The sequence below is a fragment of the Protopterus annectens genome, chromosome 4.part0, assembly GCF_019279795.1.
Source record: "Protopterus annectens isolate FY-2018-M chromosome 4.part0, PAN1.0, whole genome shotgun sequence".
NCBI classification, from domain to species: domain Eukaryota; kingdom Metazoa; phylum Chordata; order Ceratodontiformes; family Protopteridae; genus Protopterus; species Protopterus annectens.
The window spans coordinates 1059100689-1059115832 of record NC_056733.1 but is presented as its reverse complement, the minus strand read 5'-3'; the positions used below and the strand labels follow the sequence as shown (position 1 = coordinate 1059115832).

Sequence of the window (15144 nt, the reverse complement as noted above, 5' to 3'; positions counted from 1 at the left end):
AGGATAGAGGAATGGTGAGGATGCAGTGAGTAGAGCTGGTGAAGGTGCATGAGTTTAACTAATTGCGATCAACAGTTCAGAGTAATGGTGAGTGTGGAAAAGAGGTGAAGAAGAGGGTATAGGCAGGGTGGAATGGGTGGAGAAGTGTCAGGAGTGATTTGTGACAGACTGGTACCAGTAAGAGTGAAAGGGAAGGTCTGCAAGAGGGTAGTGAGACCAGCTATGTTATATGGGTTGGAAACAGTGGCATTGACAAAAAGGCAAGAGTCAGAGCTGAAAGTGGCAGAGTTAAAGATGTTAAGATTTGCACTGGGTGTAACGAGGATGGACAGGATTAGAAATCAGTATATTAGAGGGTCAGCTCAGGTTGGACGGTTTGGAGACAAAGCCAGAGAGGCGAGATTGCGTTGGTTTGGACATGTGCTGAGGAGGGATGCTGGGTATATTGGGAAAAGGATGCTAAGGCTGGAGCTGCCAGGTAAGAGGAAAAGAAGGTGTAAGATTAGATTTGTGGATGTGGTGAGAGAGGGCATGCAGGTGGTTTGTGTGACAGAGCAAGATGCAGAGGACAGAAAGAAATGGAAACAGATGAGCAGCAGTGGTGACCCCTAGCAGGAACAGGTGAAAGAGAAGAAGATTATCATTTGGTCATGGCCTTGCCAAGGTCATAATGAGCCCATTCTACTAGAGCAATGGCAGCTTCATCTGTTTTCCAGTCTAGAGCCTCTATGGATGACATTTGTGCAGCAGCAACTTGGGCTACTCCTCATATCTTTGTTACTCATTACAAATTTGATCTGATTTCAAGGAGTAGAGCATAATTTGGTTCAATGGTGCTGAGGAACGTCCTCCTTTGAGTCCCCCCAGGGTCTAAGGTAGCTGGGGACTCTGTCCCATAGTTTGAGGATAGAATGAAAATTGACAACATCCGATAAAGAAGTTATGTACTCACCCTAACGTTCCAGTTCTGTTGTCCATTTTCATTCTTCCTCAACTCCCCACCACCTACCTTTGAACTCATAGATGAGCGAGTAGTCTTAGGTGGGAACTTACCTTGTATTGAGCTCCCGATTTAGTCTCTCTGGACACTTCTGACATTTCCTTTTACAACTGTTAGCAAACCAGATCTGAGGTACTTGGGAAGGGCACGTTATAGGTAAGAGAGAATCTGGAGAGTTTTTTTTTTTTTGGTTACCATGAGCTTTGTATATCGGCCAAGTCGAATCCAAGAGATTGGATCCAAACCTATAGGCTGAGTAAGAATGAAAATGGACAAAGCAGATGGAACATTACACTGAGTATTTAACTACTTTTTATGTGATTTTTACCTCAGATTACAGATCAATACCTGTTACTTAATTTCTGAAGTTGTTGGCCTCAAAGCCTGCCAAACACTTGGCTTTGCAGCCTTCGACTTTAAAAGCATGTCATATTTAAGTTGCTGAGTCCCTCGAAAAAGGCTACCAGAAGATCACATTTGTCCTGTGATGTGGTCTGGAGTACTCTGGCATGGACATTCTGTCAAAAAGGTTTATTTGAAAAGATTGGGGATTGACATAATGTCTAAGGTTAACCTCATAGACACAAGGTACAGGGTTTGATTCTCATCTTTGGGTTGGGAACTTTGGCTAGGCTTAAAATGACATGCAAGGGCAGATGGTTTAGTACTATCTTATGAACCTATGGAACTAGTTGATCAACTTGCTTCACTTGTTTCTCAGATCACTGTAACAGCAAATTCTCTTTTCATAATTGATTCTCTATTGCCTGCTGATGCATTGGTTATAGACTCAGCATCTGACAGGCAGGTTACCTGGATAGTGAAAACTGAGTCCACCAATGCTGAAGCATGCCACAACTTTTGTCATTGTAATGCAAATTATAGACAGGTGTGGAGATTTGTTTGTTTTTTTGTGGTGCATCACAAGTTTGATAGGCTCTGTCCCACCAGGGTATCTGGTTGAGTCCAGCCCCCTTTTTGCCTTCATATGCTCACACTATTAAGACTACAGATCCTTCCTCATCAGTGCCAGTCTTTTTTTTTGGTGCTGACCTATAGAAGACTGGCATTGGGGAGCCTTGCCAGTGTTGGGTATCCATCCTCCTCAGTTCCAGATGTTATGATTCAGTGTATTTGGTGTTACCACCGCAGGGGTTGCTTAGCATCAACTTTAATCCCCCTCCACTGTGTCTATTGTATTACTGACTGGTGTATTTAACTCCTCCATCAGCCTCACAATGTCTGTCAGGGTTTTTCAAACTCTAGGCTTGGCTCTGGGAAGGGGAGGGAGGTTGCCTCAGCTTTGATGCCATGTTTGACTATGGTTTCAATATGGAGCCAGTGTTATGTCATTTGGGATTCCCTTTCCACCCAGTCTGTGTCATTACCTGTTCATTTTTCTAGCCTAGAGATTTCATAGGTTCATAGGTTCGTACTAGGCTATCTGCCCTAGGGCATTTATAAGCCTAGCCAGAGTGTGTGTAGCTTTCGCCACCCCTTGGGATGAGAATACTACGCCCATTTAGGGTTTAGTTTACTGTGCCTCTGTCTAGTAGTGACACAGAGATGACCCCCGGGGTAAACCTACGATCTCCCATCCACTCGTCAAGATTTCTCTTGAAGAGAGTTAGTGAGGGGCTCTGCCTAACATGGACTGGGATTCTGTTCCAGAGTGTAGGGAGCCTCTGGGTTATGAATCTGTCCCTCCAGCACGTCCTATTTATTTCTGTGTTGAGATTCAAATCTCTTGCTCTCGTGGCTCTGATGGATTTGGATTTTCTGAGGTGGAGCATGTCCATTAATTCCAGATTGGACATGGGCTTGTACGTCAGGCATAGATCACCTCTAAGTAGGCGGTATGTGACTGAATACAGCTGGAGTTTCTTCAGCCGGGCAGCATATGACATATGTTTGAGACCCTTTATCCTCTTGGTGAGGAACTTTTGGGGTCTTTCCAACTGCTGCAGGTGTCTGGTAAGATACATCCCAAATGGGGCATTGTACTCAATCATGGGCCTGATAAGAGAAGAGTATAGGGGCACAATGACCTCTCTTGATCTAGATGTGAATCCCTTCATGATAAGGTGGGCAATATAGAAGGTCTTCCTAACCACCTTGGCAATGTGAGTGTCAAATGAGAGGTTACTGTCAACTTGGGTCCCTAGGTCCCTGATTACCTCTTCTGTACTTAATGGATTACCACCTATGTGGTAATTTGTGGGTACCTTGTTTTTCCCAAATGGTATGACTATACATTTTTTGGCGTTCAGTTTAAGGCCATGGCTCTGGCACCAATTATCCATTTCTATGAGGCCTCTCTGAAGGATGCTTGTGTCCGCTGGAGTATCAATTATGGCGCCCAGTTTGCAGTCATCTGCGAACTTTGTCAGCCACAATCCTCCTATGTTTGCTTGCACCTCGGAAAAATAAATGCTGAACAAGAGGGGTCCCAGGACTGAGCCCTGTGGGACACCGCTTGTGACTGGCTTAGAGTCTGACATGGCTCCAGCAATTCTGACCTTGTGGGTTCTGTCCTTGAGCCAATTTGCAACCCATCTTGTGACATATGGGTTTACATTTAAGCTGGTGAGTTTGTCTATGATGCCCGAGTGGGGTATTGTGTCAAGGCTTTGCAAGGTCAAGGTAGGCTGTGTGAACTGCCTTACCCTCATCAATGGCCTTAGTGACTGTTTCAAAAAAGTCGACCAAGTTCAAAAGGCAGGATCTGCCCTTGACAAAGCCAAATTGGGTAGGATCCAATGTCTGTAGGTCCCCAATGTCTTTGTTTATGAGTTCCATAATGATCCTTTCCATAGCTTTGCAGACCAGGCTCATCAAGCTTATGGGGCGGTAATTTCCAGGGTCCGTAGAAGCACCGCCTTTGTGGAGTGGGACCACTGTTGCTGTATGCCACTCTTTGGGTACGTATCCTGTAGTAAGGCTAAGATTAAACAGCAGCCTTATGTGCGGGTTTAGTTCCTCTTGGAGTTCATGTAGCACGCAGCCCGGGACACCGTCCGGTCCCATTGATGCTGTGTTTTTAGCTTTAGAGAGGGTGGCTCTCACCTGGGCATCTGAGATGTTAGGGAGGCTACACTCTGCTGGGATAGATATTTCTCCTTTTGGGGGGGAGGGGGCGGAGAAAGCACTGAACCTGTCTGCTAGAATGTTGGCAATGTCTGTGGGTTCAGTGTATTTTGTGTCATTTTGGACTAACTCTGAGCATATCTGGGAGTTTCCACCCAGGTTTCTAACGTAGCTAAAGAAGGCCTTGTGATTGTCTTTTGTGTCTTGTGCGATTTTTCTCTTAAAGTTGGCCTTGGATGATTTTATGAGTGATCGTAGTTTTTTGCTAGTACTGATCAGAGATGCCTTCCCTTTTAGGGATTTTGCTCTGTCATGTAGTAGCTTCCTCCTCCTGTTGTAAAGTTTGTTAATGGCTGGGGTCCACCAGACAGGGCGCCTGCCTTTGGGGGAATGGGTCTTGGTTTTATTAGGGATTGCATGATCCATGCATTCTTGTAGGTGCCCATAGAAGGCATTTATAAAGGATTCAGCGGTGTGGGTTGTGGTTTCCACTGGCCCAGGGGCCTTGAAGGATACCACTTCAGTCTTAAGAAGTGTGAAGTCGGCTTTTGAGAAGTTCTTCACTGTGGTCTTTTGTGCAGGGGGTAGGGGCGGGATGTGGATTTCCAGTGAGATTAATTTATGGTCTGATCTCACCAATGAGGGGTATACTTCCGGTGTGGAGCATTTTGTCCCTATGTTTGTGATGATCAGGTCTAGTATATTATCTGCTCTTGTGGGAGTGGTGACTAGTTGTTCCATCGCATTTGAGTTTATGAATTCTAGGAACCTTTTGGCTAGGGTGTTGGGGCTTGAGTAATGTTCCCAGTCTATGTTTGGGTAGTTGAAGTCTCCCAATATGATGGTATTTGGAGAGACATTCATACTCTCCAGTGTCTTCAGGAAGGCTGAGTGGGGTTCCTGAGTTTGAGAGGGTGGTCTGTAGCATGCTACAACCTGTAGGGCAGTTTTGCCTATGGTTAGTTGCACCTGGATGGTCTCCGATGCTTCGTGCGTTGCCACTAACCCGGAGGTGTGGGTATCTTTGATGAATATGGCTACTCCCCCTCCTTTTGTGGTTCGGTCCAAGTTTTGGGGCCGGAAAGCATGATATGAGGTAAAACCTGGTAGTGCTGGGGTGCTCTCAGGAGCCTTGAACCAGGTTTCAGTCGCTGCACAGACATCGATGTTCTCCATACTGAGGAGGGCTTCGAGAGCATGCATCTTGAGGTTTAGACTTCTGGCATTGAGCAGCATTACCCTTAGTTTTTTTTCACTTGTGTTTTCTAGGGTGGTGGGTTTGTCTTTTGAGCCTTGCCTAAAAAAGGCACTATGGGGGTGGCAAGAGCCTTGGCCAATATCCGGAAGCCCGGGGGTGACAGGTGCAAGCCATCCCTTGCGAAGCAGCGTGGCTTGTCAAGCATGTCATCCCAAGCAGACAGACATTGGATCCCCTTAGAATGACACCAGTAATTAAGCCAATTGTTAAAGCTGATCATTTTGTCTTTGTACTGTGGCATCATTCTTGGTGAGGGTAAGATGCTGCTCAGGGTCAGGGTCATACCGGCCTGGGCTACTTTCTGCTGAGTAGATGGCATCACTGCTTTCCCAACAGAACACCAGGAGACAGTTTTTACTTCCATTTTGGATCTCGAAGGCTGAATGTGCATACATTATTCTCCCCAAAGCTTACTGATAATCAAGCCTCTCCCAGCTCAAGAGGGGCTGTCATCCAGGCAGCCATGAGAATTGCTTGAGCTTTCACTGGCTTCCTTGCAGTAAATGTTATTTTTAATCCCTTTTCTTCCTCTTTTATAATGTATTGTACTGATCGACCTGTCTCAGGGTAACTGATGTTTGCTGTGGACACCAAGCTGATATGCACAAATGTTTATTTTTATTGTCCAGAGACGTTTGGCACTGAGGCAAAGGTGCAGGTGGCATAGATGCAACAGTAAGGGAAAACCTTGGTGGCATTAGGGGATAACCTTTTTACAACTTTTGGAATTCATATTCCAAGAGTCTACTGCAGATGTGGTTTGTGTGTGTGGGCTTCAGCAAAAAGGTAAAATCTGGAAAGAGCTTGAACAATCATGGTAGTTTTTATTAACGCCGTAGCCAAGGCTGGGGTTTTTATGCAGTCCTCCCACAGGACAGAGTCACACAGCTGAGACCTTGCCTGACTGCTGCCTTCTGAACGTAGTTGTCACTTGTCTTTACATCTCTCATCGTAGGACACTAACAATATGGACAGGTGAGTGAGCTCAGTAATATCCCATGGTTACAGGATTTCCTTTCTTTCAACCGCAGTGCTTACAGCCCCCCACCCCACCCCCGACAAAGAAAAAGGGCAAGAATACAGATATTTAAATCTCAGAAAAAAATGCCATCCAGGAGATCCCACCCAATCATATAGGACCCAAACACTGTTCCATGTTTTTGTGGCAGAAAAAAAAAACTTCAGACGATTTTAGACTTGAGCAGCTTAAATTCATTCATTGCCGGAGATAACTTTGTCGTACTTTGCAGAAATCTTTCTTTATCTTAAAGAAGGAGATTTGGGTTTTCACTTTAAATATCTGGAATGCTTTTATCCATGTGAAAATGTGTAAGTGATCCAGGATGTGTGTATACTTCTAGTCTGGAGCCAATCACTACTAATTCCAGATAGTTCCATGTGGTTCTAACTCGGCCCCAGGGTGTTCTGCACATGCATGTCCCACCATTGTAGCTTCATGCCACAGTGGATAGGATCAAGTGGATATGCTTAAGGTAGCTCAATAGGCAAGAGCAACTTATCACTGCTATGCTGACCATCTGTGTGGTCAAAACTCCTGATGGCAGGGAGTCCTGAAGGGTTGAGGACTGCTGTCATGTCCACTGTATGGATATGAAGGGAGAGTTCTGATGATGTCCAGTCACCTCAAACTGTTTTATGTTATTCCCCACCGCACCCCCCCCCCCTTCCAGGGGTTTGTGATGTCTGACTGTCACCCCAGCCCAGAAAGAGGGAGATGGCAGAAACTACTGCATAGTTTTGCTCCTTTGTCTTTGAACTCACTGCTTTCATTGATTGCACGAAAACATACATGCAGTATGAAGCTTCTAGACTATCTCGCTGATGACATAAACTTTTGGGAAGTCATAGACGTCATGCTACAGGTAGAGGGCTTATGGGCACTGTGTCCCATTACAGAGAACAGACAGCCCCTGCATCAGTGCACTTGTTAAAGTTTGCTACCAGTATGACGTGAAGAAAACCCCAGTACTGTAGCTACTCTTCCAGGAAACTAGGCAACATTCCCTGACATTTAAGAATTCGAACTTCTAATTAGAGAATCCAAAGCCTAATATAACTGCAGAATCAGCCCTTAAAAGGCTTTGGCTCCACAGAAGATAAGTGTATCACTGTGATAAGGAATCTCTGGCTATGGGCCCCCTTGGAAAGTGTCTTTATGCACCCTCAACATTATTTTTGAGCCAGTTTGGTGCAGCGGTTAGCTTTGTCACCTCACAGCAAGAGGTTCTCCTGTTTGATTCTCGGCTGGAGCACCTTCTGTGTGGAGTCTGCATGTCCTCCCCGTGGTCGAGTAATGTATAAAAACATGCAGGTAGGTGCGTGCGTGAATGGGTGTGCCTTCTTTGAAGGTTGGGCGTCGGGCTGGCAACTCGGCACCGTAAAAATCTACTGCCGGTCATTAGTGGACCGGAGTTTGAGCTATGGTGACCCCTAACTGGGAAAAGCCAAAAGACATTATTTTACTGTATTGATTTCCATTGAAACCTTGTAGATGAGATACAGCAGTTGCTGGAATAGTCGCCTAAAATATAAATTATAATCTCAGTTGGCAGCTGTTTACATCTGCTATAAGTCTCATGATTTAAAATGGCCTGTAAATCTGCCAAAGGTTCAATACAAGCTGCAGGTCTGATATTGCTATATGCTGGAATGCTGTGACTTGCAGATGTGCAAAGGCACCAGTACCACATTTAAGAACCCATGCTTTCAGGCCTTTCCCTTCTGATCCATGAAGTCAGAAGTCTTGAATATGGGGGAAAACAGAGTGACTAATTCTTTTAACAGTTATTTGGGTCAAGTCTCAGCCTCATCACCTCCCGTTTTCTAGGATGCAGAGTTTTTTTAATCAGTTGTGTTTTTTGTGTAAATAGCAGCAAAAGAACCAGAAGTCTGGAGAAAGCCAACCTTTCCAAGGCAGCTTCAGAAAAACCTGCTCCACAGAGGCAGAGGTGCCTGATAGCAGTAGGTTAATTACATTTCACTTTTGGGTGGTTAGCAGCAGACTCTCTCAGGCTTTGACCAACTGTCACCCCTCTGTAGGCGGTTGGGGCTGTCCTTCCCTTTCCTGCATGGCTAACCATCACTGAAGATTAGTGGATAAAGAGAGTAATATCTAGAGGATGTACATTTATCCCCCCCCCCCAAACAAGCACGGTCGTTAACCTTGCCTGACCTCCCAACCCATCAGAAAATCACATAAAATAAATTAATCTTTAAGCTTCTAGCTTTAAGAGCCAAGAAGTCCCTCCAGACGAGAAGGAATTGGGGATTACGATATTTCTGCAGGTTTATTTTAGTACCAGAGAAGACCAAGGACCTTAGGCCTGTTCTGGTCTTAAGTGGCATAAATAGTTTTTGCCCCCCCCCCAAGGAAACCTTCAACATGGTCGCAGTACAGTCTAACGTCTTCCATGTTTGTTGAAAAGAGGGTGTATTTTTTGTACCTCCAGGATGCCTAGCTTCACTTAAAGGCAGACAGGAAGTCCAAGAAGTGCCTTTGCTTCTGGAGTCTATCATTATCAATTTATACCTTTCCATCTGATCGTACCCCATCCCCTGACATATTTGCCAAGTATATATCTGTAGCTGCATTGAACCCAGGGGTGCAAACAGCCAAAGAATTGCATTACCTGGATGACTGGCTTCCGCCCCGGACAGCCTGACCTCTGCTTAGGTGAATGTGTTCATTCTGATTCAGTCCTTAAAGATAACGAACATTTAGGAAGTTTCCATAGGAACCATCCTAGCTGATTATATTCATAGTTGTTTGGATAGAATTACAGGGTTTGCCTGCCTTTTAAATGGGATTCATCCTCTCTGGCACAGGGTTTCCCAGCAGATGGAATCAGTCTGCCACCAGACAGGTTTGTCTGATGGTTGTAGGTTGACGGTAGCAGCAGCTCTCATGGTGCCCTTTAGCAGATACCACTTGAAATACTGACAGTGGACACCACATGTGCAGTGACCTGAGATATCCAACTCTCACAACAAGTCAAAATTTCCAAAGTTGCTTGGCAGTGTAAAGCCCTGACTGTGAGGCAAGTTTTAAGAGTAGCTTGGGCCAAAAGGGAGAGGATGGGAGTGAGCAGTGGGCACCGACTTGCCCCTCTTGAGTAGGGATAGGTGGGATTGTGGTTGTCAGATTGCCACCATGCAGACCAAAGGCTTTTATGATACTGAAATGGCCAGGACTTGGGGATGTAGGCTTTATCATTCCAAACCTGTAAGGCTAGCCCTTGTACATTGTAGATGAAAGCATGCACAAAGAAGCGGACAAGTACAGGTTGGTTCACAGTGACATGTCTTTCAACTGTCAGGGACAGGTGTAGGGTGAAATAGAAGTGCCCTCATTGCTGGGATGTGACTGAGGGCGCATACCACCTCTGTGGCCTCCTGGATGATGGTCCCACTGGTCTGGAAAACAAATTATATCAATATGTCCTGGGGGAGACTTGATGATTGGCAGACATGATGGCGAAATACCTAAAACATTTAGATTTGCTTCTGTGGTGAGCTGCCAATCAAGAGCATGATTTGAAGTTCATAAAGCTTTTTAGACTGACACTTAAATCATTTTAAGCTAAACAAATTCCAGATGTTTGTGTCTTACCTCAAATATGTGGGTTGGATAATGGTACTGGAACATTTAAAACCATGTTTATTAAAGATCAGTGGTACAGTTTGCATGCAGAAACCATAAGATAAATCTGCTTGTACACAGTTTCTGTGAATTGTTTAGTATCTCAGAGTTCATATCCCACTTGACAGTACCACTAAGGAAGTTTCTAACACACGACATAAACTGTTTTTTGTCTGCAGAGCAAGACAGAAGCTGTATTGTATTAAAAAAAAAATAATAAAGGCTTTTCACAGAAGTACCAACTCCAGAGTGTTATGATGATTCACAACTATTTATGACTCATAAAATGCCTGAGCGATAGAACTGGGTATAATGCTGTAAGAAGGCAGAGCTGTTGCATACAAGTAATCAACATGTTAACAGAAGCTTCCTGTTGCTTGAAGTGAGCATTGCTAGAAATTAATTGGTGAATTTGTTTGATACTGTGTTTTTACTGCAAATTTAAATGGTCCTTGTGCAGTGTAAACCTGACCACATAGGGAGGTAGATTAGACTAATAATGGATGCCATATCCAACTTATAGTTGTACATCAGTGCCTAATTTGCCTTATTTTATCTAATAGACTTGCTTCAGAGTCTAAAAGACAAATTGACATTTGTTTTCTCTTCCTTTAGGGCAAACTGTATGACTCTACTATAGTAGATGAAGGAACCTGGACATTAGGTAAGGCTGTAAGATTTGTTTTCTAAATTATGATGTGCATTCTGTTTTAAGTTATGGTTTTACATTAATAATTGGCAGGATGTTGCTGTGTAGTAAGTACAGATGTAGAAGATTATGATTGGATTACTATTCATAACCAGTTTGTGCTCAAGAAATTTATTCTACAGTACTTTCCAGGTTGGTTGCACACTACTGATCAACAGCTTAACTTCAGTTCTTCCAGTGTGAAAAAGAAACTTAAACACAAGGGTCAGGAACTCTCTCACTTTTAGTAAATTCAGTTATTGGGTAGTTAGTATACTGCTTGGATGCCAGTAAAGAAGAAATTAAGAGAACCTGAAATAAAATCATCTGGAACAGAAGAGAAAGCACTGGCTGGAAAGAATCCTGCAGCTGTTCAGCAAAGCGCAGTTCAAGCTCCAGCTTTGGTGCAAGACATGGCTTCCAGTAATCTAGAGAAAAATAAGTGAAATGTGCTCAGAGCCGATTAAAATAAATGCAACACTGAAGTAACATGTGACATCCGTCCTCTGGACCAGTTGTCAAGGAGCCTCAGTCTTCACCACTGACACCAATGGGGAATGTTCACTTGGGACAAAATTGGGTGCACACGGTATTTTCAGATGCAGCTCTCTGCACCAAACACAATTTCCCTCAAAGTCACACAATAGGCGCACCCCAGAATTGGGTCTGGGTCTTCCTCTCCAGGCCCCAAATAAGACTTCACCTTTCTCTCTGCAGTGATCAGTGGTGTGTACCCCTGTTACAAGTAGCTAACACACACACACACACCTGGGAAAGGCTGGCACAGATTTACTAGCTCTGCCATGTCTACCCAGACTTGAGGTAGATTCATTGCCACCAGCCAGCTACTTTAAGGCTCTTAACCAGGGTACCCAATTACTCTTAGTAAAATTCATATTTGTACAAATGGTAATGTTTGGTCAAACAGCAAGACTTTCAGGAGCATAAAGCCAAAGCGTCACCAAATTAATGCAATTACTCTCAACGGTTAAAGTATTTTCTAAAAGATCAGGCACACTGAAAGGTATAGATATATTTAATGATAAATAATAAAATAGAAAACATGAAAATACTGAATATCTATTTACAATAAACACCAGAGTTTTAATTCACAGGAAATAAAAAAACAACACAGATGGAAGGATTCAGATAGATGCAGGAAAAACAATATTTAACTAATCTCTCACTATGTTTTCTTAACTGACTGAAGAATTACTGTTATCTACTTACTAGAGCAAGGCAAGATGAAGTGGATGAGTGTCAGTTCCAGTAAGAGCGCTGAGTGTCTCTATCATATCCCTCTCTAATGTCTACAATAATTTTAGCACTGGCTATAGAGTGACATCACATCTGGTGACTAGATTCTCTGGTTCCCAAAGTACCCCCCGACTAGAAGCTGAACTAGGATCTAGCACAAATGTGTCACAATACACACCTAGAGATTTGCTAAGCTTCTTCCACCATCTGGAGACACTAAATCCCTTTCATCCATCCTGGAAACACTAACAAGCCATTCTCTGGCACCCCAGGGTCGCAATTAGTTCACCACTAAGGACAGTAAGAGCCAAGGCCTTTTCCAGACATTGCATCTGTGACTGCATTCAGGCCTGTAAGATAAAATCTTTGTAGCCTAAACCAAGTCTTTTAATTTCTAGCTGTTTTTCTTAAGGTAAGCTGAGTTGAGCTTAACACCTTTCCTTCCAGCAACCTGTGTTAACATGTATACATTTCCCCAGCTGCAGCAGTATATAGTCTGATGTAAATGTGTATTTCTTTTCTGTCCAGCAGAACCCACTTTTGATGCATTTTAAGCACAAGCAGCTTTGCAAATACATTTTTAACACAAGCATCTATACAAAGTTTGATATACACACAACGTAAAATTCTTCACAAAACTCCAGCTAGTTATTCTGGCATATGTTACACATGTACTGCCTTATTCTCTCTGGCATAGCTGACACTGCCTCACATCATCAGAGTATATTAACTCAAATAACAGAACACTGGAAAAAAATGGAAGAAACTTTAAACAAATATTCAGATCATCTGGTAAAACTGCAAAACACAGAGGTACAAATGGAAAAAAAAGTCTAGATATGACACTGCTCAAGAAGAGATTTTTCAAAAACTGGTAGAATTAGAGGACCAAGCATTTGGGGAAAATCTGAAATATTCTGATGTACCAGAGAAACTAGAAGGAACAAACTGCATTAATTTCATCAAGGCAACCTCATTTCTATCCTACTCGTATCAGGAGACATGCACCGTAATCCAGTACTTATCTCTAACACTTCCCCCCTCTTAAGCACCTCTCCAAACTCAGGCCACTCTCTCACAATAGACAAACGGATCTCTTTTTTACTCCAATACCTGAAGCATCCTTCAAGTTAGCCAATTTCATGCATGGACATGTAATCACACCCCAGATGGTATTTCCCTAACTGAAACTTGGCTACAACCCCAACACCTTGATAAAGACATCCCCCCAGCTGTAATATAATCTGCCTGAACCATCCTAAAAAAAGGGAGGTGGAGTTGTCATTGTCTACTCCAATAACCACACTATCTCCCATTCTCTGCAATCTATCCCCTCCTCTTCTCCTGCAGAAGTACTGGCAGTTGACCTTAAACTCATTAACTATAGTAGCCATCTACATTCCACCAAGTGATAATATTCCTCTGCTGGAAAACATTCTGTCATAATTTTCCGAAAATGTCAACAATGAGACCATTCTCCTTGGGGATGTAAATATTACTTGGCTAACCCTCCGTAATCCTGCATCCCCACATCATATAAATCTATATGAATTTACACAACTAATCTCCCAACCAACCCATACAAACAACTTTGTCTACTAGCACCCTCATAGATTGGATACTTGTTTCAAACCCCTCAAAATACCACAAACCTGAAACACTTCCTGACTCCCTGAGTGACCACTCACCCATAAAAGTGCACAGGTATACTCACCATCTCTCTAAACTACATAGATTTATCACCTGTTGCAAACTTTCCAACTTCAACCCAGAGACTTTTAAAACCATCATCTCTACAGTAAATTGGAGCTTCCTCATCCATCTCCCACTTAATGAAGCAGTCCAAGCTTTCAGCTCAACTTTCCTTAACATCGTAAACTCAATAGCTCCACTCCGAAAAGTAAGGATAAACGCTAATTTATCTCCCTGGCTATCCAAAACTACCCACATCTTTATGAAAACCAGAAATGGGGCTTGGAAAACATGGATACAATCTAAACACCCTGCCGACTTGCAAAGGTACAAAGAACTAAGAAATCGGGCAAAAAAAACTAATCAATAAAGACAAAAAAGATTTTTATCACTACCCACCAACAACTCTAAAACCTGATCCAAAAGAAATTCTGGAACACAATTAACCAAATACTACATCTTGGCAACCCTACCTCACCCAACCCATGCCCTGACAAATCACCAGAAGAAACTGCCAATGCCTTCAACATCTGTTTTATAGAATTAGTATCCAAAGTATTTAACCCCAATCCTAACCTTGCAAACCTCAATGCCCTCAGCTGCCCTGAACTTTCTTCGTCTGCTAACTCAACAATCACTTTCTCTCTTAAACCTGTTCCTACTACCTACATCAAAACTCTACTCTCTAAGCTAAAACCATGCTCTGTATGTGCTGACAACATCCCATAATACTTTTTCCAGATAGCAGCTCACTCCCCTGCTCTGCCCGTATCCATCGTAATCAATCGCTCCACCTCCGAATCCAAAGACCCATCAATCTGGAAACAGTTCTACACCCTACCTATTCACAAAGGTGGTAACTCCTCTGAAATCTCCAATTTTTGACCTATTACTCTCCTTTCCCCTCACTCTAAAGTCTTGAAGAAATGTATATGCAAACAGGTTATGCAATATCTCATACAGGAAAAACTATTCACTCCTACACAGCATGGTTTCCAAACCTAAGCATAGCACCACCACTATCCTACTGTCCTTCCTTAACACTGTTTCTTTAGCCAGAGATGATCATAAACTTCTCTCGTTTATTCCTTGATCTCTCTAAGGCTTTTGACACTGTTAATCACTCTCTCTTACTGAACAAACTGTCTGACCTCAACGTCACCCCAGATACAGTTGCATGGTTCTCCAGCTGTCTCACCAACAGACTTCAGTCAGTGAGATGGCACTTTGCTCTATCTATGCCCCTTCCAGTTAAAATGGGTGTCCCCTAAGAATCCATTCTCAGTCCACAACTTTTTAATATCTTCGCTAACTTACTCCATTCGTCCTGTCCACATTCTTCCATAGTCCAATACGCTGATGACTCTACAGTCATAACTATTGCCAATTCTCACTCTGAACTCTTTTCTGCTACCCAGTCTTCTTTTAATTCAGTTGAGTCATGGCTGTCCAATAACCAGCTCAGCCTCAGCCAGAAAAAAAGCAAAACTATCACTCTTTTT

The 15144-nt window shown here is 43.2% G+C and overlaps 1 protein-coding gene across 2 annotated transcripts in view; it reads left to right on the top strand.

Moving 5' to 3' along the window:
- Positions 1–15144, top strand: part of NUDCD2 (NudC domain containing 2) — a 503130-nt gene that overhangs the window by 90524 nt on the left and 397462 nt on the right. For both annotated transcript variants that reach the window (XM_044068989.1, XM_044068988.1), the window contains exon 2: positions 10621–10669. In XM_044068989.1, the coding sequence (XP_043924924.1) occupies positions 10621–10669 (49 nt within the window). The remainder of the gene's footprint in view (positions 1–10620; positions 10670–15144) is intronic.